We start from the raw sequence: 27,549 nt of genomic DNA on the forward strand, positions 1-27,549 counted from the left end.
TTTACTTTTGTAAAAAGTACAATTTATTTATTCATAAGGATCTTATAGGCATAAAGCATTCTGAATTGTCATGTGCATCAAACCAGACAATGCTAAACCAACAAACCACGTGAGGGATTAGCAAAAAAATCTAGGATTTCCGATCACCTCTCCTGTGCACGCCACCACATATCGCAAAACAAACCAGCGCATGGCGGATTGGTGGGCACCTATGTGTACCCGACCAGGCGAGGGGTGCTGGGGAAGCTCTTCCTCATTCCCATACATTTCTCCTGATCGATGAAGAGGGAGTTGGCTTTGATGGATAGGTTATGTTCAAGGTTGGCCTTGGTATGAACCAGCATCTGTAGGGTGTCTTCAGCATCTCGGAGGCGTTGCTGCAACACCTGAATGGTGTCGTCGATTTCTTGGACCTCGTGAACAAGACTGCAAAGGGGATCAAAGAAAGGTTATGGGGCAAAAGATCGGGAACATGGAACACTTTACTAGATGGTGCAAGATTGGGCAGTTCCTTGGAGGGGGATGCCAATACACCTTCTCCCGGATCTACAGGGAGTAGTAATGTTGCTCTTATTGTCAGCAATGGCGCCCCTCTCAATATAACGCCCTGCCCCCCCCCCCCAGTCTCGGACCTGCCTTTGTGGTGAAACTTCCCTGTCTGCCTGTGTGGAAGGTAGGCATGAGTGGTTGGTAATATGTGGCCTGCATAATCATGGGTCTAGACCAGTCTCTCTCAACCAGAGCTCTGTGGAACCCTAGGGTTCCTCCAGAGGTCGCTAGGGGTTCCTTGGGCAAAGAGCAACTTCTGCTTTTTTAGATGCAAAACCACTGAAGCCAATGATCTTTTGGAGATCCGTGGGGTGGGATTCTTCCCAATGGCCACAAATGTAATGCCGCGTACACACGATCGGAAATTCCGTCAAGAAAAGTCCGATGTGAGCTTTTGGTCGGAAGTTCCAATCTTGTGTAGGCTAAATAGGAATTTTTTAAAGCTGTTTCTCAAATTTTCCGACAAGAAAAGTTCTTGGAGGAAATTCCGATCGCCTGTATGCAATTCCGACGCACCAAAAACACCCACGATTTCCCACTGATTTTATGGGGAAAAAAGTGCGCGTTATACGCCGATAAATACGGTAATTATTAGCAGGGGTTCCTTCGGCCAGGAAAGTTATTTCAAGTGTCTTCCAATGTTGAAAAGGTTGAGAAAGGCCGGTCTAGACATTGGGGTCTCAAGAATACCAACTCACTGGCAGAAAGGCAATAATAATGTAGACCTGTTACAATGTATGAATGATTACCAATTAGAGAAGAATGACCATTCTCCACTCTATCCAAAACTAATAAAAATAGGATTTTTTGTACTCACCGTAAAACCCTTTTCTCTGAGTCCATGGACGGACACAGCTCCTTAAATCTTGACAAGTGGGTTATGTTCCCTGTTTACAGGAGAGGAAGTCCTCTCCTGTAAACAGGGAACATAACCCACTTGTCAAGATTTAAGGAGCTGTGTCCGTCCATGGACGATAAGAGAAATAACAGTTTTGACCTTACACAGTGCCGGCCCAAGACATTGTGCTGCCTGGGACCAAGAATGAAATGCTGCCCCCCCCCCCCAGAAAAAAAATCAAGCCAACCAAAAGGCCCCCACATTCATTATTGTATATCATGATAACTAAAGGGGACCTGTCATGGCTCTATACATGTATAAAGGAGTATAAAGAGGACCTGTCATTGCTCTATACATGTATATAAGTATAAAGAGGACCTGTCATTGCTCTATACATGTATATAAGTATAAAGAGGACCTGTCATGGCTCTATACATGTATAAAGGAATATAAAGAGGACCTGTCATTGCTCTATACATGTATATAGGAGTATAAAGGGGACCTGTCATGGCTCTATACATGTATAAAGGAGTATTAAGAGGACCTGTCATTGCTCTATACATGTATATAGGAGTATATAGAGGACCTGTCATTACTCTTTACATGTAAAGGAATATCAAGAGGACCTGTCGTGGCTCTATAAATGTATATAGGACTATAAAGAGTTCTTGGCTCTATACATGTATAAAGGAGTATAAAGAGGACCTGTCATTGCTCTATACATGTATATAGAGGACATGTCATTACTCTTTACATGTAAAGGAATATCAAGAGGAACTGTCATGGCTCTATACATGTATAGGAGTATAAAGAGGACCTGTTATGACTCTATATATGTATATAGAGGACCTGTTGAGACTCTTTACATGTAAAAGGAATATAAAGAGGACCTGCCATGGCTCTATGGATCAGGATCAGTATGCTGCCCCCCTAAAAGTGCTGACTGGTACCCATGGTACCACCCGGTCCCATCATAGGGCCGGCCCTGACCTTACATATGTCTTAAATCATTGTCAGAGTTCCTAACTTCTCTTCTCACAATGTGTTCCTGTCTGTGCCCCCCTCGGAATAATATCTTTACAGGGAATGAGGGTAAATCGTCTCAGTAGAGAACATAGACGGCAATAAAAATTCAGAAAAGGTCTAATCTTTCCCTCGCTCTATCTAAGCGGATGATCCATCACATAGGGATCTCCTTATGATTTCTCCTCCGTGTTTAGATCAATCCTATGATACCGGTAATCTTTCATCCTTTCATAGTCCGTCATTCGGGTCTCAGCTAACTATATGAATAAATATATGAATTTGTATAATTTCAAAAATTGTGTATCCTGTGTATTGTTTAATTATATTTCTGTTTTGTCTTTTCTATTTCAGTAGTTAGTGCCTGACAACATTAAATTCTCCTGAGGAAGCCACTAACCCTGGCGAAACATGTAGAGAGAATTTCTCAGATTGCACACTCATGAAACTGTATTGTATTACTGGATGGATTTTTTTTTATATATTCTGTCATTTTAAACTTTTTCTAAATAAATATCTTCATATATCTTATTGTTGTGATCTCATGCCTTTAAAATCACAATTCCTACTTCTTTCGTATTGCTATATATTAAGTGGGGATGTGGCGCTGACATTTATAGATGTTGAGTAAACAAATTTTCTCCTATCTAAAAAAAATGATTTAGCTTAAAGGGGTTGTAAAGGTAATTTTTTTTCCCCCTAAATATCTTCCTTTCCCTTAGTGCAGTCCTCCTTCACTTACCTCATCCTTCCATTTTGCTTTTAAATGTCCTTATTTCTTCTGAGAAATCCTCACTTCCTGTTCTTCTGTCTGTAACTCCACACAGTAATGCAAGGCTTTCTCCCTGGTGTGGAGTGTCGTGCTCGCCCCCTCCCTTGGACTACGGGAGAGTCAGGACTCTCTCTACGTTGCAGATGGAGAAAGGAGATGTGTGTTAGTGGGCGTCCTGACTCTCCTGTAGTCCAAGGGAGGGGGCGAGCACGACACTCCACCCCAGGGAGAAAGCCTCGCATTACTGTGTGGAGTTACAGACAGAAGAACAGGAAGTGAGAATTTCTCAGAAGAAATAAGGACATTTAAAAGCAAAATGGAAGGATGAGGTAAGTGAAGGAGGACGGCACTAAGGTAAAGGAAGATATTTAGAAAAAAAAAAAAAATTCCTTTACAACCCCTTTAACCACTTCCCGCCCGGCCTATAGCCGATTTACGTCCGGGAAGTGGTTTTGAAATCCTGACTGGACGTCCATGGACGTCCTGCAGGATTTCGGGGCGCGCAGCGATCGGTGAGGCGGGGTGTCAGTCTGACACCCTGCATCTCCGATCTCGGTAAAGAGCCTCCGGCTGAGGCTCTTTACCACGTGATCAGCCGTGTCCAATCACTGCTGATCACGATGTAAACAGGAAGAGCCGTTGATGGCTCTTTCTCACTCGCGTCTGATAGACGCGAGTAGAGGAGAGCCGATCGGCGGCTCTCCTGACAGGGGGGGTTCGCGCTGATTGTTTAAAACATATTTTTTTTTCAACATTTTCTGTCTTTTTTTAGTTGTTGCGCAAAAAAAAAAAAAAAAAAAAAAAATCGCAGAGGTGATCAAATACCACCAAAAGAAAGCTCTATTTGTGGGGAAAAAAGGACGCCAATTTTGTTTGGGAGCCACATCGCACGACCGCGCAATTGCCATTCAAAGTGCGACAGTGCTGAAAGCTGAAAATTGGCTTGGGCGGGAAGGTGCGTAAGTGCCTGGTATGGAAGTGGTTAAGTTGGGCTAATTGTGTTGGTAGCAGTTACCGTCTCTGCGCAGTGTCTCGGCACAGCTCCACGTTGGGGCGCCGTGTGCGTTCATCCAGACGTGTTTGGGCCACTCTCATCGGAGCCATTTTGTCCCTGATGGCCCTTTTGATGGCTTCAATCGTCATCTCTGTCTGAAAGATCTCCTGGAGAGTCTAAAAAAAGAAAAAAGAGTCATAAAAACTTGTAAATATTTGTCTTGAAAGTTATGAAAATTGAGGGAATGAAGAATTCCAAGATTCAAGCTACAAATACCGGCCAATGGCAGTTGAGGAATGCGAGAATTTCTTACATAAGTCCCATTTTTTCCCAGTTGGCCACGGTGCCCATGTGATAGAAGGCGCTTCTCTATGGTTTAGGAAGAATCGCGTCTATTCTTTCAGCTCCGGCTCTAAAGTGGCGGCTTGTCAAGGCGTACAAATGCATTAATATTCGCGTGGAGTAACCGAGAAACATTGTGGATTGCCGTGCGGCACGAACTCAGATTCTGAGCGGACGTTCCGAAGATTCCATTTCCTCGTCGGCCTGGCCGCGGCCCCAGAACTTTTATGTCTGCTGCTCTCTTGTATAAATGACACTATTCTATAGAGGAGGACGTCATCTAAAGGAGGCTCCCACCTCTGTATGAATTTACTTTCAAACCCCAAGGAGGTTTTATGTACATTTTTACTTTTCCACTTTTTTGCTGTTCTTTGGATTTTATTTTACAATCCTCCTCTATAGATACAGTAACATCCTGTATCAAATCCCATGGTAATACGAAGAAACACCTCCACCTAAATAAACAGAACTCTCAGTAATACAAACAATAAAAAGGTACATTATGTACAGTTCATCAAAATGGAATCGTTCCGTAAAACCATCCCCCACTACTCTGCTCTTCTGGAGGACTCTGCTCCTTCCTCCAGAACTCTCCTCTCCTGATATACTCTGCTGGAGGACTCTGCTCCTTCCTCTATAACTCTCCTCTCCTGAAATACTCTGCTGGAGGACTCTGCTCCTTCCTCTATAACTCTCCTCTCCTGATATACTCTGCTGGAGGACTCTGCTCCTTCCTCTATAACTCTCCTCTCCTGATATACTCTGCATTGCTGGAGGACTCTGCTCCTCCATCTATAACTCTCCTCTCCTGATATACTCTGCTGGAGGACTCTGCTCCTTCCTCTATAACTCTCCTCTCCTGATATACTCTGCTGGAGGACTCTGCTCCTTCCTCTATAACTCTCCTCTCCTGATATACTCTGCTGGAGGACTCTGCTCCTTCCTCTATAACTCTCATCTCCTGATATACTCTGCTGGAGGACTCTGCTCCTTCCTCTATAACTCTCCTCTCTTGAAATACTCTGCTGGAGGACTCTGCTCCTTCCTCTATAACTCTCCTCTACTGATATACTCTGCTGGAGGACTCTGCTCCTTCCTCTAGAACTCTCCTCTCCTGAAATACTCTGTGCTACAGAAGGATCTTGGTCTATCTTCCTACTACTCTCCATTACCCTCTTCTCATCATTGTGCTTCCTAGGAATGAACAGGCAAATGCACCCCCCCCCCCCACCAGACATGTACACTCCTGTCACAACATTCTATGTGGTGTGATCAAAGACAGAGATCTTCCTGAAAGCAATGGGCAGGAAGACGTTTCCCAGACTTTCTCAAGCCCTTGCACACCCCACGGTCTGCATTTTAAAACAACTAAACATGCAAGGCTTTCGATCCTTCAGTCTTTCCATAAAAAAGAAAGGTTTGACCTTTTCTCAAAGGGAGATTTTCTAACATGGGGAGCATTGCTTGTGAATATTGGGCTGTCTCTTGGCCATCAATGTCTGTAGATAATCTGCCTCCAAGCACTTCATAACCCAACACGAGCCCAACTCTGTACCTTTGCCAGGTGACTCTGGAGCTTGTTCTTGGCATCCGCAGACTCAGAGATCCGGTTGGTGAACATGACGTTCACGCGGTTGAACTGGTTCCACATCTCATTGGAAGTGACATTTAGTAAAGTCTCGACATCCTCTCGGAGCTTGGCAGAGGCGGCTCTCTCGCTCTGGGACCTCAAGATGTTGTCATCTGAGAATTTGGCCCAAGTTTCAGGAACAGAAATGCTGAAAGATATAAAAGACAGGAGATGCTGAGGGACAGAAAAACAAAGAGATCCCGAGATGCACAAAATCAAGGAGATGCTGAGAACATGAAAACAAGTAAATGCTGAGAACACAAAGACAAGGAGATGCTGAGAACACCAAGACAAGGAGATGCCGAGAACACCAAGACAAGGAGATGCTGAGAACACCAAGACAAGGAGATGCCGAGAACACCAAGACAAGGGGATGCTGAGAACACAAAGACAAGGAGATGCTGAGAACACCAAGACAAGGAGATGCTGAGAACACCAAGACAAGGAGATGCTGAGAACACCAAGACAAGGAGATGCTGAGAACACCAAGACAAGGAGATGCTGAGAACACCAAGACAAGGAGATGCTGAGAACACCAAGACAAGAAGATGCTGAGAACACCATGACAAGGAGATGCTGAGAACACCATGACAAGGAGATGTTGGGGGACACAAAGACAAGGAGATGCTGAGAACACCAAGACAAGGAGATGCTGAGGGACACCAAGACAAGGAGATGCTGAGAACACCATGACAAGGAGATGCTGAGAACACCATGACAAGGAGATGTTGGGGGACACCAAGACAAGGAGATGCTGAGTAACACTAAGACAAGGAGATGCTGAGAACACCAAGACAAGGAGATGCTGAGTAACACCAAGACAAGGAGATGCTGAGAACACCAAGACAAGGAGATGCTGAGAACACCAAGACAAGGAGATGCTGAGAACACCAAGACAAGGGGATGCTGAGAACACCAAGACAAGGAGATGCTGAGAACACCAAGACAAGGAGATGCTGAGAACACCAAGACAAGGAGATGTTGGGGGACACAAAGACAAGGAGATGTTGAGGGACACCAAGACAAGGAGATGCTGAGTAACACTAAGACAAGGAGATGTTGGGGGACACAAAGACAAAGAGATGTTGAGGGACACAAAGACTGGAGATGTTGAGGGACACAAAGACTGAAGATGTTGGGGGACACAAAGACTGGAGATGTTGGGGGACACAAATACTGGAGGAGATGTTGGGGGACACAAAGACTGGAGATGTTGGGGGACACAAAGACTGGAGATGTTGGGGGACACAAAGACTGGAGATGTTGGGGGACACAAAGACTGGAGATGTTGGGGGACACAAAGACTGGAGATGTTGAGGGACACAAAGACTGAAGATGTTGGGGGACACAACGACTGGAGATGTTGGGGGACACAACGACTGGAGATGTTGAGGGACACAAAGACTGGAGATGTTGGGGGACACAACGACTGGAGATGTTGGGGGACACAACGACTTGAGATGTTGGGGGACACAACGACTGGAGATGTTGGGGGACACAACGACTGGAGATGTTGGGGGACACAACGACTGGAGATGTTGGGGGACACAACGACTGGAGATGTTGGGGGACACAACGACTGGAGATGTTGGGGGACACAACGACTGGAGATGTTGGGGGACACAACGACTGGAGATGTTGGGGGACACAAAGACTGGAGATGTTGAGGAACACAAAGACTGGAGATGTTGGGGGACACAAAGACTGGAGATGTTGAGGGACACAAAGACTGGAGATGTTGAGGGACACAAAGACTGGAGATGTTGAGGGACACAAAGACTGGAGATGTTGGGGGACACAAAGACTGGAGATGTTGAGGGACACAAAGACAAGGAGATGTTGAGGGACACAAAGACTGGAGATGTTGAGGGACACAAAGACAAGGAGATGTTGAGGGACACAAAGACTGGAGGAGATGTTGAGGGACACAAAGACTGGAGATGTTGAGGGACACAAAGACTGGAGATGTTGGGGGACACAAAGACTGGAGATGTTGGGGGACACAAAGACTGGAGATGTTGAGGGACACAAAGACAAGGAGATGTTGGGGGACACAAAGACTGGAGATGTTGAGGGACACAAAGACAAGGAGATGTTGGGGGACACAAAGACTGGAGGAGATGTTGGGGGACACAAAGACTGGAGATGTTGAAGAACTTGCAGACACCCCTAAACAGTCCACAGACAGAGGATTTTCACATACGTTGCATCGATCCGTTCCACGCCTCGGTAGTATCCAATGCCGTCAGAGGTATTCCGTAGATTCTGACATTTGTCATCGATGCGGAAGGCCGATTGCTTGTCACTGATGTCCCTCTCCAGTTCGTGTTGAGCTGCCCTATTCGAACTGTAGACACAGATGAGATCTTAAGATCGTAGATCAAGTTCCAAAACTCCAAGTACTCATAGGTGGGATAAATACAATTTGATGGGTGAGTGATGGGAAATGTGCATGCAGAGGTCACATCAGTGTACAGTACCTGAAAAACCAGAGATCTGCCTAACTGAACATTTTATGTCTGTTGTTAGACTTTTACAGTGCATAGCAATGTTTACTACAGACCATATCAGAACTTCTGGGCCCAGAAGTCAGGAATCTCAGAAGAAATGAAGCTTGATGTAGATAGAGGGAAGAAATTGATTATTATTGCCAAGCATAGGAACTACTTTATGATAAGAGTGGTTAGGTTGGGGAATGACCGACATACAGAAAGAAATGTAAAAGCATTACTTGGATGATTCCAATCTGAACTCTAGAGCCTTCAGCATGGGATCAGCTTTGGACCCCCTCATCCCTTTAAATTAGATGAATAAAAATCACAAAGGGGCCAAAGAACCCGGGCCATTCATTGCCGGTACCAGCGTGGCACCATCAGATACCAACTGCCTAAAAGGAGAGGTGGACAGCATTGACCAATTGACTATCCCCCTCATTTACTGCAGGATAATGAAGGTTGTACCCGGGGCCCTTGGACAGCCAATGGGCTCCAAGCTCCTAAATAGGTTGCCTTGTAGATAATCCTGACTCTGCCCACCCCCAATACACATATACACACATGCAAGGGTTGTAGAGGTTACGGGTCTTACGCAAGCTGTGCCGCAGTCCTGTCCAGGTGTCTCCTCATTCTCTCCTGGCAAGACTTGATGCAATCACCTTCCTATTTAATACAAATACCAACATAATAAATGACGCTGATGACCTCAAGAAGGCAAAAAAAAAAAAAAAAAAACGAAATTCTCTGGTGACACCACTGAGCCATTTTTCTCATATACTTTTATTAGAATGACCCGAGATGGTAGATTCTGACCACCATGTTGTTTCCTACTCATTGACAGGACTGCATGGAGTGGAGTTGCCATTCAAGCATTTTTGTCTTCTTTATGTATTTGTTGTTGGTTTTATGTCTAGATTTTAACATTTATATTAATAGAATGGTATTATTATTTCGATTTTGTATCTATGTGACTTTCTTCTGGGGCACCTCAAAAGTCCATGATGGGCTTAGAATATTAGGACTGAAGCATTGGCGTCTGCAGGTAGGGGCAAGGGGGGTCAAGTGCCCCCCCCTGGAAGGACTGATGCTACCTATAGGCAAGTGTGCATATCAATCGGGGGTGCCGCACTGCATGTCCCAGGGCTGGGAGTCAATGATTTATCTTCTCTCCTCGGCTGTGTGTGCTCTGCCTAGGCATGTGTGAGAGGCCCAGCGCTCCCATCTAGATAGGGGCCCCAAGAACACCCACTGCATGGGGCCCCAGCCTCATCTGAGCTGCTTGGCATGTGCAGCAGTTGTTGGAGCCTTTTCTGGGGTTAGTAATCCATTTAATTCTCTCTAATGTCACCTGAAGCTTGCAATTGATTGGAGGGGAGTTCTCCATACTAATGATTGTGTGTGTATGGGGGGTGTAATGTATCTGGGTGTAATATGTGTGTATGGGTGTATGGGGGGTGTAATGTATCTGGGTCTATGGGGGGTGTAATGTATCTGGGTGTATGGGGGTGTAATGTATCTGGGTGTATGGGGGTGTAATGTATCTGGGTGTATGGGGGTGTAATGTATCAGGGTGTATGGGGGGTGTAATGTATCTGGGTGTATGGGGGTGTAATGTATCTGGGTGTATGGGGGTGTAATGTATCTGGGTGTATGGGGGTGTAATGTATCAGGGTGTATGGGGGGTGTAATGTATCTGGGTGTATGGGGGTGTAATGTATCTGGGTGTATGGGGGTGTAATGTATCTGGGTGTATGGGGGTGTAATGTATCTGGGTGTATGGGGGTGTAATGTATCTGGGTGTATGGGGGTGAAATGTATATGTACTTTGTCCGCAGTCTCTGACCATCTCCTGTATATATCAGCCATGGTTTTGGAACAGGATGTCCAACAATCTCCTATAGGTGTCATGGTCGGATAACAATCTCCTATAGGTGTCATGGTCGGATAACAATCTCCTATAGGTGTCATGGTCAGATAACAATCTCCTATAGGGGTCATGGTCGGATAACAATCTCCTATAGGTGTCATGGTCGGATAACAATCTCCTATAGGTGTCATGGTCAGATAACAATCTCCTATAGGGGTCATGGTCGGATAACAATCTCCTATAGGTGTCATGGTCAGATAACAATCTCCTATAGGTGTCATGGTCGGATAACAATCTCCTATAGGTGTCATGGTCGGATAACAATCTCCTATAGGTGTCATGGTCAGATAACAATCTCCTATAGGTGTCATGGTCGGATAACAATCTCCTATAGGTGTCATGGTCGGATAACAATCTCCTATAGGTGTCATGGTCGGATAACGATCTCCTATAGGTGTCATGGTCGGATAACAATCTCCTATAGGTGTCATGGTCAGATAACAATCTCCTATAGGGGTCATGGTCGGATAACAATCTCCTATAGGTGTCATGGTCAGATAACAATCTCCTATAGGTGTCATGGTCGGATAACAATCTCCTATAGGGGTCATGGTCAGATAACAATCTCCTATAGGTGTCATGGTCAGATAACAATCTCCTATAGGGGTCATGGTTGGATAACAATCTCCTATAGGGGTCATGGTCAGATAACAATCTCCTATAGGTGTCATGGTCGGATAACAATCTCCTATAGGTGTCATGGTCAGATAACAATCTCCTATAGGTGTCATGGTCGGATAACAATCTCCTATAGGGGTCATGGTCGGATAACAATCTCCTATAGGTGTCATGGTCAGATAACAATCTCCTATAGGGGTCATGGTTGGATAACAATCTCCTATAGGTGTCATGGTCGGATAACAATCTCCTATAGGTGTCATGGTCGGATAACAATCTCCTATAGGTGTCATGGTCGGATAACAATCTCCTATAGGGGTCATGGTCGGATAACAATCTCCTATAGGTGTCATGGTCGGATAACAATCTCCTATAGGTGTCATGGTCGGATAACAATCTCCTATAGGTGTCATGGTCGGATAACAATCTCCTATAGGTGTCATGGTCGGATAACAATCTCCTATAGGGGTCATGGTCGGATAACAATCTCCTATAGGGGTCATGGTCGGATAACAATCTCCTATAGGTGTCATGGTCAGATAACAATCTCCTATAGGGGTCATGGTCGGATAACAATCTCCTATAGGTGTCATGGTCGGATAACAATCTCCTATAGGTGTCATGGTCGGATGGCCATCAACTTTTGGCCGCAAAATGCATAAACCTGTATGGGAAATATTTCATTGTCAACAGCACCTAATCTAATCTAACTTGCTTGTTCCTCCATTATGTGCCAAGTTTTTTTTTTTTTTCATCCCGTGTCCCTTACTGATTCGGGGAGCTTGCACTCTTTTCTGTAGGAGAACCCTCATCTCACCTGCAGGAGCTGCTTCTCCACATCGTCGTGCACCAGATCTATGGACATCCTCTTCTCCCGGTGATACAGACACTCCTGAGCCACCTGCCAGGCAAAGCACAAGAATTAGTAGACCAATTATGAGACAAAACACAGCACAGCGCAAAACCAGACAAATACAAAGATGGACGTGATTATAAATAATAGATAGGTAGATAGAGAGATAGATAGTCAATTGTTATACATTTTTGATACTCCGGTACGGAGACCCCCCACTATGATTCCCAACTCTGTTCCGGCTCCTCCTGTTATATTCTCTATTACATGAAATAAATAAAAGCCCAGCAGGGATGGTGGGAACCCCTCATAATGGGCACAGCGGGTGTACAGACCCGGGAACTCAGCACAGGGATGGTGGGAACCCCTCATAATGGGGCACAGTGGGTGTACAGACCCGGGAACTCAGCACAGGGATGGTGGGAACCCCTCATAATGGGGCACAGCGGGTGTACAGACCCGGGAACTCAGCACAGGGATGGTGGGAACCCCTCATAATGGGGCACAGCGGGTGTACAGACCCGGGAACTCAGCACAGGGATGGTGGGAACCCCTCATAATGGGCACAGCGGGTGTACAGACCCGGGAACTCAGCACAGGGATGGTGGGAACCCCTCATAATGGGCACAGCGGGTGTACAGACCCGGGAACTCAGCACAGGGATGGTGGGGACCCCTCATAATGGGCACAGCGGGGGGTACAGACCCGGGAACTCAGCACAGGGATGGTGGGAACCCCTCATAATGGGCACAGCGGGTGTACAGACCCGGGAACTCAGCACAGGGATGGTGGGAACCCCTCATAATGGGCACAGCGGGTGTACAGACCCGGGAACTCAGCACAGGGATGGTGAGAACCCCTCATAATGGGCACAGCGGGTGTACAGACCCGGGAACTCAGCACAGGGATGGTGAGAACCCCTCATAATGGGCACAGGGGGTGTACAGACCCGGGAACTCAGCACAGGGATGGTGGGAACCCCTCATAATGGGCACAGTGGGTGTACAGACCTGGGAACTCAGCACAGGGATGGGGGGAACCCCTCATAATGGGCACAGCAGGTGTACAGACCCAGGAACTCAGCACAGGGATGGTGGGAACCCCTCATAATGGGCACAGCGGGTGTACAGACCTGGGAACTCAGCACAGGGTTGGTGGGAACCCCTCATAATGGGGCACAGCGGGTGTACAGACCCGGGAACTCAGCACAGGGATGGTGGGAACCCCTCATAATGGGCACAGACCCGGGAACTCAGCACAGGGATGGTGGGAACCCCTCATAATGGGCACAGCGGGTGTACAGACCCGGGAACTCAGCACAGGGAACGGTGGGAACCCCTCATAATGGGCACAGCGGGTGTACAGACCCGGGAACTCAGCACAGGGATGGTGGGAACCCCTCATAATGGGCACAGCGGGGGGTACAGACCCGGGAACTCAGCACAGGGATGGTGGGAACCCCTCATAATGGGCACAGCGGGTGTACAGACCCGGGAACTCGGCACAGGGATGGTGGGAACCCCTCATAATGGGCACAGCGGGGGGTACAGACCCGGGAACTCAGCACAGGGATGGTGGGAACCCCTCATAATGGGCACAGCGGGGGGTACAGACCCGGGAACTCAGCACAGGGATGGTGGGAACCCCTCATAATGGGCACAGCGGGTGTACAGACCCGGGAACTCAGTACAGGGATGGTGGGAGCCCCTCATAATGGGCACAGCGGGTGTACAGACCCGGGAACTCAGCACAGGGATGGTGGGAACCCCTCATAATGGGCACAGCGGGTGTACAGACCCGGGAACTCAGCACAGGGATGGTGGGAACCCCTCATAATGGGGCACAGCGGGTGTACAGACCCGGGAACTCAGCACAGGGATGGTGAGAACCCCTCATAATGGGCACAGCGGGTGTACAGACCCGGGAACTCAGCACAGGGATGGTGAGAACCCCTCATAATGGGCACAGGGGGTGTACAGACCCGGGAACTCAGCACAGGGATGGTGGGAACCCCTCATAATGGGCACAACGGGTGTACAGACTCGGGAACTCAGCACAGGGATGGTGGGAACCCCTCATAATGGGCACAGTGGGTGTACAGACCTGGGAACTCAGCACAGGGATGGGGGGAACCCCTCATAATGGGCACAGCAGGTGTACAGACCCAGGAACTCAGCACAGGGATGGTGGGAACCCCTCATAATGGGCACAGCGGGTGTACAGACCCGGGAACTCAGCACAGGGATGGTGGGAACCCCTCATAATGGGGCACAGCGGGTGTACAGACCCGGGAACTCAGCACAGGGAACGGTGGGAACCCCTCATAATGGGCACAGCGGGTGTACAGACCCGGGAACTCGGCACAGGGATGGTGGGAACTGGAAGAGACTGTCAGTAGGTTTAACTCTCCAACATCCACCACTAGATCTAAGCGGATTGGCCATTTCAGTAGAACACATACGAGTCAATATGGAGGAAAGGAATCTGCCCCAAGAGCTTCCAATCTAATCATCAATCTTTATCCATGCTCTAAAATCAATCACGCCGTCATGATGTTTCTGGCTGCTAATGAACTGTATTCATGGTTTGCCCCGTGTGGTAATGACAGGTCCCCTTTGGATGAAGAGCGCTCTGGAACGCTCTTCATAGGTGGCGGCTCTCACCTCGGCGTTATCAGGTCACTTGACTCCTCTTCGTCCTCCTATAAGAGGCTGGTTGGGAATGTTCCATTGTCTGTGATGGAATGTTCTCTCTGCGGTTTATGGAATGTTCAGTGTTTGGCGCACACCCCCCTCGCCTGCGAAGGGCCAGCTAATGTTTTGTGTGATACAAAGTATCGTTGTCCCGCCCGGGGCCAGTGTTTTATTCTATAGCCGGCCATTCCTCAGGAGGACATTGTCACAATGTTTGTAGCAACGGCCGTCTATACGTCCCCGTCCATTGTTCTGCGCAGGGCCCGCCGTGCGTTCTATAGAAGGTCCTGGATACCTTGTTTGCTACAAAGACTCCCGGGGGGTCTGAGGTACAGAGTGTGTCCCCAAACTCACTTATATACACACACACAGCACCTCACAAAAGTAAGTACACCCCTCAGGCACATTTGTGTAAATCTTTTCATGTGACAACACTGAAGAAATGACACATGGGCCCAGATTCACAGAGAGTAGGGCGCACATTACGCCGCCGTAGGGCAAACAATGTACGCTACGCCAACGCAGCGCAGAGAGGCAAGCACTGCAATTAGCAAGCCAGTGCTCCCAACGGTGCGGGTTTTGAAGGCGTACATCGGCGTAGGTGGAAGTGGGCGTGAACCCATGCAAATGAGGCGTGACCCCATGCAAATGATGGGCCGAGCGCCAGACAGATACGTATCACGAACTGCGCATGCTCCGTGACGACAGCACCCCCCCCCATGCGCCTGCTCACAACCACGCCAGCACAACTGCCTGAGCTACGCCGGATCACTGCGTACGCCGTGAACGTAACGTACGCCCAGCCAGACACACGTCCAACGCACAATACCCCGGCTTGTGTTCCCTGGTGCAGACCTGAGCATGTCTGTTGCCGGGTTGCACCTCCTTTATGGGGAATAACTTTACGCCGGACGTACAACTTACGCGCATCTCGCGTAGCATGCGCCGGGCACACGCACGTTCGTGAATCGCCGTATTTCCCTCATTTGCATGTTTGAATGGCTAATCAATGGGAGCTGCTATAAGAGATGAACAAATTAAAGCCCAACTCCAGCTAACACTTTTTAAATCTCCCCACCCAACAACGATGTATCTCTAAGTGGGTCTTAATGCCCGGGGGGGGGGGGGGGGCAGGACGGACTTCTCAAACACACGACCACTGTGATAGGCTGTCATATGGTCACATGATCGGGAGTCTCCCGTTAAAAACGACAGGCTGAGAGTGGTCTATGACAACGCCGTCCCAAGCAGCGAGGGCGCCCTCAGCACGGGGAACGTTGGTGTTAAAGCCCAACCTCTGTGCCGCCCCACACATAGGCATTACGTGGGTGGCATGAGGCTGGAAGCGACAGGTTATATATTCTTTGGGGGGGGGGGGGGGAGAAGGTATAAATCAACAAATAAAAGACGGGAAATAGAAAGTCGCTGATCTGCTGGTAGACTCAACAAGTCATAAAAAGGGGAGTCAGGGAAAGAAAAACCTGCTATGTTAGTGATGCCAACTATGTAGCGTGTCCAGCAAAGCATGCTGGGACTGGTGGTCCCTGAACAGCTGCGGGGGGGGGGGAACCTTCACCCTAGATGGTGGGAATGTGGTGAGAACCGACAGGTTGCACCATCTGTTCCCCGTCTGTAATCCCTGACAGGGGTCTGTCTCTGGGGTCATACGGGGCCCGGGGCCCCTCGTTGAGGTTTGGAAGAATTCGGATGCTGCTGAATTTTTTTTTTTTACACAGAAGCAAAAGAAGGAAAATTCTTAACTTTTTTTTTTTTCTGCGATCTTCTATATTTCTTTTCTATGCAGAACTAAAAATAATAATAATGTGTGTAAAATAGGACTGCATCATTTTTTATTATAACACTCTGTTTACGCTTTCACTTTCTGTACGGTGCACGTGCAGGGACTTTGCCACCAGTCTGCTGCAGGCAGGAGGGAGCATTTTCCCAGTCTCTTCTCTTTTTCCAATGATCGGACTGTAGCAAGTCACAAAGTTAATGTGCGTTGCATTACGGGAAGAGTGTTCATTTAGAAAACGGACTTCTTTTACACCGAGAGTTCCCGTTGTGCTATTATGAAACACGGGGGGTGCCTTGAGGTGTGTTTGCAGGGCAGCCATCACAAATGTTGGGGCCCCTTACACAGATTTAGACAGGGCCCCCCTGGAGGTGTAATGCAAAAAATAAGTAAATAAAAAAAAAAAACGGGAGGGGGCCGGCCGGGCCTGTAAGGGGCCCTGGGGACCATTGGGCCCCTTACAGGTGTAATGCAAAAAATAATAATAAAAAAAAATAAAAATAAATGGGAAGGGGGCCAGCTGGGCCTGTAAGGGGCCCTGGGGACCATTGGGCCCCTTACAGGTGTAATGCAAAAAACAAAAACAGGAGGGGGGGCAGCCAGGCCTGTAAGGGGCCCTGGGGACCATCGGGCCCCTTACAGGTGTAATGCAAAAAACAAAAACAGGAGGGGGCCAGCCAGGCCTGTATGGGGCCCTGGGGACCATCGGGCCCCTTACAGGTGTAATGCAAAAGAAAAATAAATAAAAAAAAAACAGGAGGGGGGCCAGCCGGGCCCCTGGGGACCATCAGGCCCCTATAGATGTAATGCCTGTACCCCCCTGATGGTGGCCCTGTGTGTTTGCAACTCCATTCATGCATTACTCTGTCACCGCTGCGCCTCTGACTCTATGTGCGAACAGAGTGGCGGCTGCCTGCTGATGCTGAGACTTAGTTGCTTGCTGCAGAGAGAAGAGAGTAGGAACACCAGTGGCTGGGTGCCCTAGGCGGCTGCCTAGTTTGCCTAGTGGTAGCACCGGCCCCACAAGTAATATCCAAGACTTGTGATGACGTTCATGTGAATAGAGATGGGAGGAGAAAATGAGGGGACACTGCCGTCCTTATCTCAAGTAAAGGGGTCAGTCATTGACACAAGGCCATCACCTGGCCAGATAGCACCTCATGTCTACCGGCAGCATTCCTCCACGACAACCTCCTCCACGACAACCTCCTCCGGTGAAGAGCGATGAACCTAAACACACCTGTGTGACTTCATAAAGACAATTAGTAGGTCATTGTGTCTCTGTTGTACTGCCGGTCCCTCAGCAACTACCCGGGGATTACCGCTGTGTCAACAATTGACTGCGCTCGGTGTTTGTCTGAGTCCTGCCGACTGTTCACGAGATCCACCTAATATTCCAGCCCGAGCCGTGTTTGCCAATGGATTAGGTGACAATGGCACTTCAAAAGCTCTCACGGGACACTCAGATACAAGGAAAACACTTGGACACTGATAATAATCTCAGACAAAATCGTTTCTCCTCCAGGACCTCAGAAGATCAGGTCAAGGAAGGTCACAGACAGCTCGATATAGGCAAAGATTGCTCTTGGGTTAGATTCGGGTTTCTCAACCTTATTGAGACCAAGACCCAGGAAATTCTTCCCACACCTCCATTCCCCAACAGTGAAAAATAAAAAAGTTTATACTCACACAATGAAAGGGCGGGAATGCAAAATATGTATTGAAATGTTGGAAGGCTCTGGATGGGGCTGGGCAGTGGCGTAGCGTGGGGGGGTGCAAGGGGGCCGTGGCCCCGGGCGCAACATTTTAGGGGGCGAAATCCTGGCTCTGTCCCACATACTTTTTATTTCCTGTGTCCCCGTGGCCAGCGCTCCAGCCGCCATTTTTAGCCTCCGGCTGCCCATGTGATTGGGCGAATGGGGTCATGTGCCTGTGCGGTTTTCTTCTTCCACCTACCACTCGGCGCTGATGTCATCTTGCATAAGGGTCCCCAGAGAGCCTCCCCTTACATCAGAGTCCCCAGAGAGCCTCCCCTTACATCAGAGTCCCCAGAGAGCCTCCCCTTACATCAGAGTCCCCAGAGAGCCTCCCCTTACATCAGAGTCCCCAGAGAGCCTCCCCTTACATCAGGGTCCCCAGAGAGCCTCCCTTTACATCACAGTCCCCAGAGAGCCTCCCCTTACATCAGGGTCCCCAGAGAGCCTCCCCTTAAATCAGGGTCCCCAGAGAGCCTCCCCTTACATCAGGGCCCCCAGAGGACCTCCCCATACATCAGGGTCCCCAGAAAGCCTCCCCCTTACATCAGGGTACCCAGAGAGCCTCCCCCTTACATCAGGGTCCCCAGAGAGCCTTCCCCTAGTGCAGAAAGGAGGAAGGGGAATCCTCCTCCTCTTCAAATGCTAGGCAGAAAGTGAGTTGTGGCCGTGATGTCACTGGTTGCTAGACACTAGAGGGCTCTAGAAACCAGTGCCCAAGAGTAGAGTCAGGTGGAGGCGGGAGTGGAGCCACTGCTACCATGGCTCAGTCCACCCCTGTCCCCTGCATTCCTGACCGTGACATACTGTACCCACCTGGTAAGACACTCTGGGCTATAGCCCCAATAGCCACCCCCTAGCGACGCCACTGCCACGCCTATCAATCATTGAAGCACTATGGTACAATTTGAATAGTACATGGAAATCTGTCATTACCAATATACAGCTCGTTAACTAAGTGAAGTAAACAGTATTTCATTAGAAGTTGATAGAAACGTTCTAACCATCCAAAATTTTCATAAACGAACATCAGTCCACTGTATACATTGCCTGAGAACCCAACACATTTTCTTACCTGTAGAGGTCCTTCTGTTTCTGCAAGTGCCCTCTCCAAGCGCCTCTTGACATCTGACAGAGCATTCGTCTCACCGATCATCTCGTCGATTTCGTGAACGATCTCGGACTTCCAGAAGGCAATATCATTGACCCGCTCTCCCAAATCTTTGCTGGTGTCGGTCTGAATCCTTCTGGTCTTCTGATCTTTCTCTTGAATGAGGCGGCTGGTGTCCACCCGAAGCCTCTCAGCACTGCGCCTGGAAGACTCCGAATCCCTGTAATTGCTCTCGTTGGACTTGTACCAGTCGTCGGGGGAGTACCTAGTGAAAAGCGCAGTCCTGTTGGAGGCGTAGGGTAGAATATGAGCTGGACTGAGTCCAGGAGCGCTCTTGGACAGGGGAGACAATGTCGGGGTGGTTGAGGCAACTTTGTAGTAGGTGCTGGGCCTCCATGGTAGACTCAAACTATGGCTTAGGGTATAGTGGGGAAAGCGGTTCTTGTAGCTTGACGCCATTGTGGATATGGCTGGCAGAAAGTTGGTAGGAATTGGCCGAGGTCGGGCATAGGTAGACGTCAGCGTTGAGCCCAGGATCTCCATGGTGGATGGAGTGGAGTCACCACCGTTGTCTGTAGTCTGAAGGTAGAAGAGAAAACAGGGCTGCTTAAACATTATGCTGAGTTATCATAAATGGTAGTAACACCAGATACCCTATAAGCTGTAGATACACTGAACCAACTATATGGAGGTACAAACCTAAAAAATAAAAAAACAATGAAAGGGTGTCTAAGAATGTGTAAGTGGCCAAGGACAAGCAGTGATGGTAGTCAATGGGATGAATGGACCACTAGGTAATGATCGAGTAAAAAAAATCAGGCTGGTTGTACAGAAGTCAATTGAGACTTTGACTTCTGTACAACCAACCAGTGGCATCACTAGGGTTGGTGTCACCCGGTGCGGTAAAACATGGTGTCACCCCCTCTCTGTCTAGGCTGCCCAGCACCAAGCAGCGCACGGGCACGGGGCGCACCCCAAACCAGCCCCTGTAAATGATAGTATAGGGCAGTATAGTGGCAGGTTAGGGTAGTATAGAGTGGTATAGTGGCAGGTTGGTGTAGTGGGGTGGTATAGGACAGGTTAAGGTGGTATAGGGCATGTTGGGGTGATATAGGGTAGTTTGGGGTGGTATAGGGCAAGTTAGGGTTGCATAGGGCAGGTTGGGGTGGTATAGTGCAAGTTAGGGTGGCATAGGGCAAGTTGGGATAGCATGGAAAAGGTTGGGGTGGTACAGGGCAAGTTAGGGTGGCATTGGGCAGGTTGGGGTGGTATAGGGCAAGTTATGGTGGCATAGGGCAGATTGGGGTGGTACAGGGCAAGTTAGGAGGGCACGGGAAAGTTTGGGGTGGTACAGGGCAGGCTGGGGTGGTACAGGGCAGGCTGTGGTGGCACAGGGCAGCCTGGGTGGTACAGGGCAGGCTGGGGTGGTACAGAGCTGTTTGGGGGGTACAGGGCAAGCTGGGGTGGTATAAGGCTGTTTGGGGTGGTACAGGGCAGGCTTGGGTGGTACAGGGCAGGCTGGGGTGGTACAGGGCAGGCTAGGGTGGCACAGAGCAGGCTGGGGTGGTACAGGGCAGGCTGGGGTGGTACAGGGCAGGCTGGGGTGGTATAAGGCTGTTTGGGGTGGTACAGGGCAGGCTGGGTGATACAGGGCAGGCTGGGGTGGTACAGGGCAGGCTGGGATTGCACAGGGCATGTCAGCTAAAAAAAAAAAAACGGGATGGTGTGACCCCTCTAGCGGGTGTCACCCGGGTGCGGAACACACCCCCCTAGCAACGCCTCTGCAACCAACCTGCCTATAGATGGTTTGAGATTCGGCCTCTCCCTGCAGAACCAGTCGAACTTTGATCCATGTATGGCCGGCTTATGAGCCAATGACTGTGCAAGCAATAAAAACCTCCAATTGTACATGAATTGTTCTCTCCAACTGCTTCAAGTGCCTTCACACTAAGCTAAGCCCCGCCCATTGCCATAGACCTTCTTTCTTCAATTCCTATTCCTTACATTCACAAACCGCCAAATTTCAAAGGAAATTCCAAAACCTATAATTTATTAATAATAATAATAATAATAAAAATACAAAGGCCCAGATTCACAGAGAGCAAGGCGCACATTACGCCGCCGTAGGGCAAACACCGTACGCTACGCCAACGTAGCGCGGAGAGGCAAGCATGGCATTCAGCAAGCCAGTGCTCCCAATGCTGCGCCAGCGTGGCGTGGGTTTTGAAGGCGCACGTCGGCGTAGGTGGAAGTGGGCGTGAACCCATGCAAATGATGGGCCGAGCGCCAGACAGGTACGTATCACAAGCTGCGCATGCGCCGTGACGTGGACGCAAGCACAGCACCCCCATGTGCATGCTCACAACCACGCCGGCACAACTGCCTAAGCTACGCCGGATCACTGCGTACGCCTACGCCCAGCCAGACACACGTCCAATGCACAATACGCCGGCTTGTGTTCCCTGGTGCAGACCTGTGCGTGTCGGTTACTGGGTTGCACCTCCTTTATGGGGAATAACTTTACGCCGGACGTACAACTTACGCGCATCTCGCGTAGCATGTGCTGGGCACACGCACGTTCGTGAATCGCCGTATTTCCCTCATTTGCATGTTTGAATGGCTAATCAATGGGAGCGCCACCATGCACCCAGCCTAAATGTGCGCCCGCCCTACGCCGGCGTGCGCAAGCTACGTCGGCGGGGTGTAGCCTGTTTTTAGGCGCATATTAGTTTGTGGGTCTGGCGCACACATACGCACTTACGTCGGACGTAACGTGTTATACGTCGGCGTAAGTGCTTTGTGAATCTGGGCCTATGTGCATAGGACACATAGGCTAACATGGAGGTGCTACGCCAAACGCCTGTAAAAGGGGCGTATTTTCAAGCGGAGTGTGAAGGTGATAAAATGTATCCATTTAAAGTTTTCATTTTGTTTTTCTCCACTATGAATGAATTTGGGTTGGGCCAACCAATCATCTTCCAGCCTAGCAATGTCCGGGTGATCTGGGGCGGCCATGAATGGGTTCAAGTGATTAGAAAAGGACGTGAAACAAAACCCGGCGGATACAGCGAGCGCTTCTACTGCGACAGAGGCGAATCGCCTTGTGAGCTGACGGGTTTCTCAGCCCATAATAGGCTGGAAGAGCGACGTCCCCGCCGGAAAGCGATAGCTGCAATTACCCGCCGATAAATCCAGTGTCAGCGCTTATTAATTGTGCGCGGCTGTGAAATAATAGGAGATCGCATTCCTCCTATCGGGTTACCTTCTCCCTCCAGATTCAGCGGCCACCCACGGGGATCTGCGCGCTCCCTGCGCACAAATATAGACGCCGTTTGTTTGTTTTTTGTTTGTTTTTCTCTGTAGATGTTTATTTGCTACACTAACAAATACGAAGCCGGGAACGGGGCAAGCGATCCAAGTCTTGGCCCTCGTTCTCATTGACTGCGGCTTTGAAATCGTGCGACTTCAGGTGCGACTTGGAAGACATCTGTGCATTTATTTTTTGGCACGCTATACACTTATATGCCGCTATATACAGTGCCTTGAAAAAGTATTCATACCCCTCTATATACAGTGCCTTGAAAAAGTATTCATACCCCTCTATATACAGCGCCTTGAAAAAGTATTCATACCCCTCTATATACAGCGCCTTGAAAAAGTATTCATACCCCTCTATATACAGTGCCTTGAAAAAGTATTCATACCCCTTGAAATTCCCCACATTTTCTCATGTTACAACCAAAAACGTAAATGTATTTTATTGGGATTTTATATGAGAGACACAAAGTGTCACATAATTGTGAAGTGGAAGGAAAATGGTAAATGATAAAAATATGTGAAGGGGGGGGGGCATTTGTATGGCGCCCCCCGCAGTCAATACTTTGTAGTACCCCTTAACAGGTTTTCTTCTAAGATTGTCCTGTATTTGTCTCCATCCATCTTCCCATCAACTCTGACCAGCTTCCCTGTCCCTGCTGAAGAAAAGCATCCCCACCACATGATGCTGCCACCACCATGTTCCTTTTACCTATATCCTTAATGGAGGCGGAAGGGGGGTGTGTATGGCTTTTAGGGGGCACAACTGAGATCTGCAGCACCCCACTAGCTCCAGCAATGAGCCTGTCATGGGGTCCCCTACTGGCTGCAAGCCCTCGGGCAGTGCCCAAATGGTCAGTCCGCCCCTGATGTCACCCCCACTGGCGGGTGTCAACCGGGTGCATTCTGCACCCCCCGCACCCTCATAGTGATGCCACTGCATCACGTGCCCTGAATTCTGCAGTTCCACATGCACATTAATATGCATTTTGTGGTGCTTTTTTACACGGGGGCCCCGTGACAGGCTCATTGCTAGGGCTAGTGGGGTGCTGCAGATCTCAGTTGCACCCCCTAAAAGCCATCCAAGAAGAATTACCCCTTACAGATCGCTTAAAAGAGCAATGGTGTCAGTGGGAACTTATCATTGCTCGAGGAACCCCCAACAACCTCTGGAGGAACCCCAACAACCTCTGGAGGAACCCCCAACAACCCCTGGAGGAACCCCCAACAACCTCTGGAGGAACCCCCAACAACCTCTGGAGGAACCCCCAACAACCTCTGGAGGAACCCTGATCCCCCATAATCTGAAGTTTCAGGTTTGGAAGGATTAACCCTTTAAGTCATTCTTAACCTCCCAGACATGACATGTTTATGTTTTAAGTTTGCAGCCCATACCAACCAATCAGGCTTTTCTATGGCTGACAGGAGGATCAAAGCAGTTGTCTGATTGGTTACCATGGCACCTGAGGTATTACAGTGTGCGGTGTGTAGGTAGGCAAAGCGACCTGACCCATAGACCTGGGGGTTGGACGTTGGTCAGCCAATCATTTCTATGATAAAGCATGCATGCACCCAAGAAACCAAATTGCCAGAAGAGCTTACACTCTATTGAAACAATATTAAAAGGAGAGAGAGAGAGAAATGAAGAAGAGAGAGGGGAGAGAGAGAGAGAGGGGGGGAGAGAGAAAGGGGAGGGGGAGATGAGAGGGGGATGGAGAGAGAGAGGGGGGAGATGAGAGGGGGGATGGAGAGAGGGAGAGAGAGAGAGAGAGAGAGAGGGGGGAAGAGGTGGGGGAGAGAGAGGGGGAGGAGAAAGAGAGAGAGGGGGGAGAGAGAGATGAAGGGGAGAGAGAGAGGGGGAGGTAAAGAGAGAGAGAGAGGGGAGAGAGTGAGGGGGGGGGAAGAGAGAGAGGGGGGAGAGAGAGATGAAGGGGAGAGAGAGAGAAGGGGAGGTAAAGAGAGAGAGAGAGAGGGGGGAGAGAGAGATGAAGGAGAGAGAGAGAGAAGGGGAGGTAAAGAGAGAGAGAGGGGGGAGAGAGAGATGAAGGAGAGAGAGAGAGGGGGAGGGGAAAGAGAGAGAGGGGGGAGAGAGAGATGAAGGGGAGAGAGAGAGGGGGAGGGGAGAGAGAGAGAGAGAGAGAGAGGAGATGAAGGGGGAGAGAGAGAGAGAGAGAGAAGATGAAGGGGGAGAGAGAGAGAGAGAGAGAGAGAGAGAGAGAGAGAGAGAGAGAGGAGATGAAGGGGGGGAGAGAGAGAGGGGAGAGAGAGAGGGGAGAGAGAGAGGAAGGGGGGAGAGAGAGGAAGGGGGGAGAGAGAGAGAGAGAGATAGAGAGAGAGAGAGAGAGAGAGAGAGAGAGAGAGAGGGCAGAGAGAGAGAGAGGGGGGGAGAGAGAGGAAGGGGGAGAGAGAGAGAGAGAGAGAGAGGGGAGAGAGGGGGGAGAGAGAGGGGAGAGAGGGGGGAGAGAGAGGAAGGGGGAGATGAGAGGGAGGAGGGGGAGATGAGAGAGGGGGGAGGGAGAGAGAGGAAGAGGTGGGAGAGAGAGGGGGAGGGGAAAGAGAAAGATGAAGTGGAAAGAGAGAGAGAGAGAGAGAGAGAGAGAGAGAGAGAGAGAGAGAGAGAGGGGGGGATGAAGGGGGAGAGAGAGAGGGGGGAGATGAAGGGGGGTGAGAGAGAGGGGGAGATGAAGGAAGGAAATAGAGAGAGGGGGGAGAGAGAGAGGAGAGAGAGAGAGAGAGAAAGAGAGAGGGGGGGGGAGAGAGAGAGAGAAAGAGAGAGGGGAGAGATAGAGATAGAGGGGGAGAGAGAGAGAGAGGGGGGGGAGAGAGAATATTGGTTTTTATTGTAGTGATGTTTTGTATTTTTGTGTCCTAATCAGATTATTTGTATACATTTTACTTTTTTGTTTAGTTTTTTTGCTTTCTATTGACTGTTCTGCAGAAAATATTAACATTTATGAGGTTGAAGAGGGGGGCCCATTTTTTTGGGGCTATTTAGTGAAGACTCTCAGTTTTGCTCATCTCTATAGATCGGTCGATGGATGGATGTAAGGATAAAAAGTTTTGTTACTTTATGAACCATCCTATAGAAATATTCTCTGTAGGACACTCTGGGACTCAGAGGGACGCACACAGGGGCCATTTATACATTTCCAGGGCCACTATATTCCAGACATGAGGCTCCTGATGATTGGTCGTGACATGTTGCATGTTCTGGGTGACGCTCTCCTGCCTGTGCCTATTACAGATGGGTTGTGTCTGCAGATTGGCCCTCTCTGGGTCCCGGGTCTGTATCAGTGGCAGGGAGACATAGGCGGACAGCACAGGTAGGTGCAGGCGGGGATATACATGCAGGTAGGTAGTCAGGACAAGGGGCTCACCTGCAGGTAGGTAGTCAGGACAAGGGGCTCACCTGCAGGTAGGTAGTCAGGACAAGGGGCTCACCTGCAGGTAGGTATTCAGGACAAGGGGCTCACCTGCAGGTAGGTAGTCAGGACAAGGGGCTCACCTGCAGGTAGGTAGTCAGGACAAGGGGCTCACCTGCAGGTAGGTATTCAGGACAAGGGGCTCACCTGCAGGTAGGTAGTCAGGACAAGGGGCTCATCTGCAGGTAGGTAGTGAGGAATGTTAGGTTGGATGGGACCTCTCCCCTGCCAGGTAGTCAGGACAGAAAAGGAGGGATTGACCCTCGGTTAGGTAGGTGCAGGCTGGGACTCATCTGCAGGGAGGTAGTCAATACAGGTAGGGTGAGACTTACCTACAGGTAGGTAGTTAGGATAGGTAGGCTGGGACCCCCCTTTAGGTAGATAGCCAGGGCAGGTCGGTTGGGGCTCAGCTGTGGGTAGATAGCCAAGACAAGTAGGAAAGGCTAGGACTCACTCTCAGGTATGTAACTAGGACAGGTAGGTGGAGGCTAGGACTCACCTGCAGGTAATAGTCAGGAAAGGTAGGTGCAGGCTAGGACTTGAGATCCTCAAGTAAGTAGAACAGGTGGGCTGGGGCTCACCTGCAGGAAGGTAGTCAGGACAGGTGCGGGTTGGGGCTCACTTGCAGGTAGGCTGGCAGGGCGGGTAAGTGAGGCTCATCTGCTGGTAAGTAATTAAGAAAGGTAGGTAGTCAGGACAGGTAGGTTGAGGTTCACATGCAGGTAGGTAGTCAGGACAGTTAAGTGGGGTTCTTCTGCAGGTACTGTAGATAGTAAGAACTGGTGGACGGGGGCTCTCCTGCAGGTAGATAGTCAGAACAGGTAAGTGGGACTCACCCTCAGATAGGTAGTCAGGACAGGTAGATGGAACTCATCTGCAGGTAGATATTCAAGAGAGGGAGGTGGGACTCACCTGCAGGTAGATGGGACTCACTTGCAGGTAGGTAGTCAGGACAGGTAGGTAGGACTCAATTGCAGGTAGGTAGTCAGGACATGTAGGTGGGACTCATCTGCAAGTAGGTAGTCAGGACAGGTAGGTAGGACTCATCTGCAGGGAGGTAGTCAGGACAGGTAGGTGACTCATCTGCTGGTACGTAGTCAGGACAGGTAGGTGACTCACCTGCAGGTAGGTAGTCAGGACAGGTAGGTGGGACTCACCTGCAGGTAGGTAGTCAGGATCTGGAGCCGCTCTCTATGCTCCTTCTGCTCTCAGCAGCTCTGATCATCTCCCCGGTCTGCAGCCATCAGCCCTCCCGCGGCTTCTCTCAGTCCCGGAGACTGACATTCCTCCCAACCAATCAGCGGGCAGCCCTTCCAGACGAGGGCGGGTCGTGACTGACAGCCAGCCAGTGATGGCCGAGGCTGGGCGGGGTCGAGAGCGCATCTGAGTTGGGTTGCCATGGACGCACATGTCCCTAG

The 27,549-nt window shown here is 49.5% G+C and overlaps 1 protein-coding gene across 6 annotated transcripts; it reads right to left on the bottom strand.

Annotated features, from left to right (window-relative positions):
- TEKT3 (tektin 3) lies at nt 1-27,412 on the bottom strand. 6 transcript variants are annotated; one of them, XM_040331098.1, is made up of 9 exons: nt 27,289-27,412; nt 26,713-26,791; nt 19,359-19,973; nt 12,006-12,089; nt 9,236-9,306; nt 8,352-8,495; nt 6,074-6,296; nt 4,198-4,352; nt 1-426 (listed from the first exon to the last, which is right to left on the bottom strand). In XM_040331098.1, the coding sequence occupies exons 3-9, from the start codon at nt 19,935-19,937 to the stop codon at nt 210-212; spliced, it is 1,473 nt and encodes a 490-aa protein (XP_040187032.1). In that variant the 5' UTR covers nt 19,938-19,973; nt 26,713-26,791; nt 27,289-27,412; the 3' UTR covers nt 1-209. The 6 variants fall into 6 exon arrangements, with proteins under 6 accessions (XP_040187032.1, XP_040187033.1, XP_040187030.1 ...); XM_040331099.1 differs by having other exon boundaries at nt 26,713-26,794; XM_040331096.1 differs by lacking the exon at nt 26,713-26,791.
- Between the last annotated feature and the right edge of the window lie 137 nt (nt 27,413-27,549).

Source organism: Rana temporaria, chromosome 12 (genome assembly GCF_905171775.1).
Source record: "Rana temporaria chromosome 12, aRanTem1.1, whole genome shotgun sequence".
NCBI lineage: Eukaryota > Metazoa > Chordata > Amphibia > Anura > Ranidae > Rana > Rana temporaria.

Bases quoted from the DNA above. Each gene is read 5' to 3' on its own strand.
- TEKT3 (XM_040331096.1), bottom strand. From the start codon at position 19,937: ATGGAGATCCTGGGCTCAACGCTGACGTCTACCTATGCCCGACCTCGG. The intron at 4,353-6,073 runs GTACAGAGTTGG...TTCTTTTTTTAG, and splicing joins TCCAGAGTCACCTGGCAAAG to ACTCTCCAGGAGATCTTTCA. The intron at 427-4,197 runs GTAACTGCTACC...TCCCCTTTGCAG, and splicing joins CGAGACACTGCGCAGAGACG to TCTTGTTCACGAGGTCCAAG.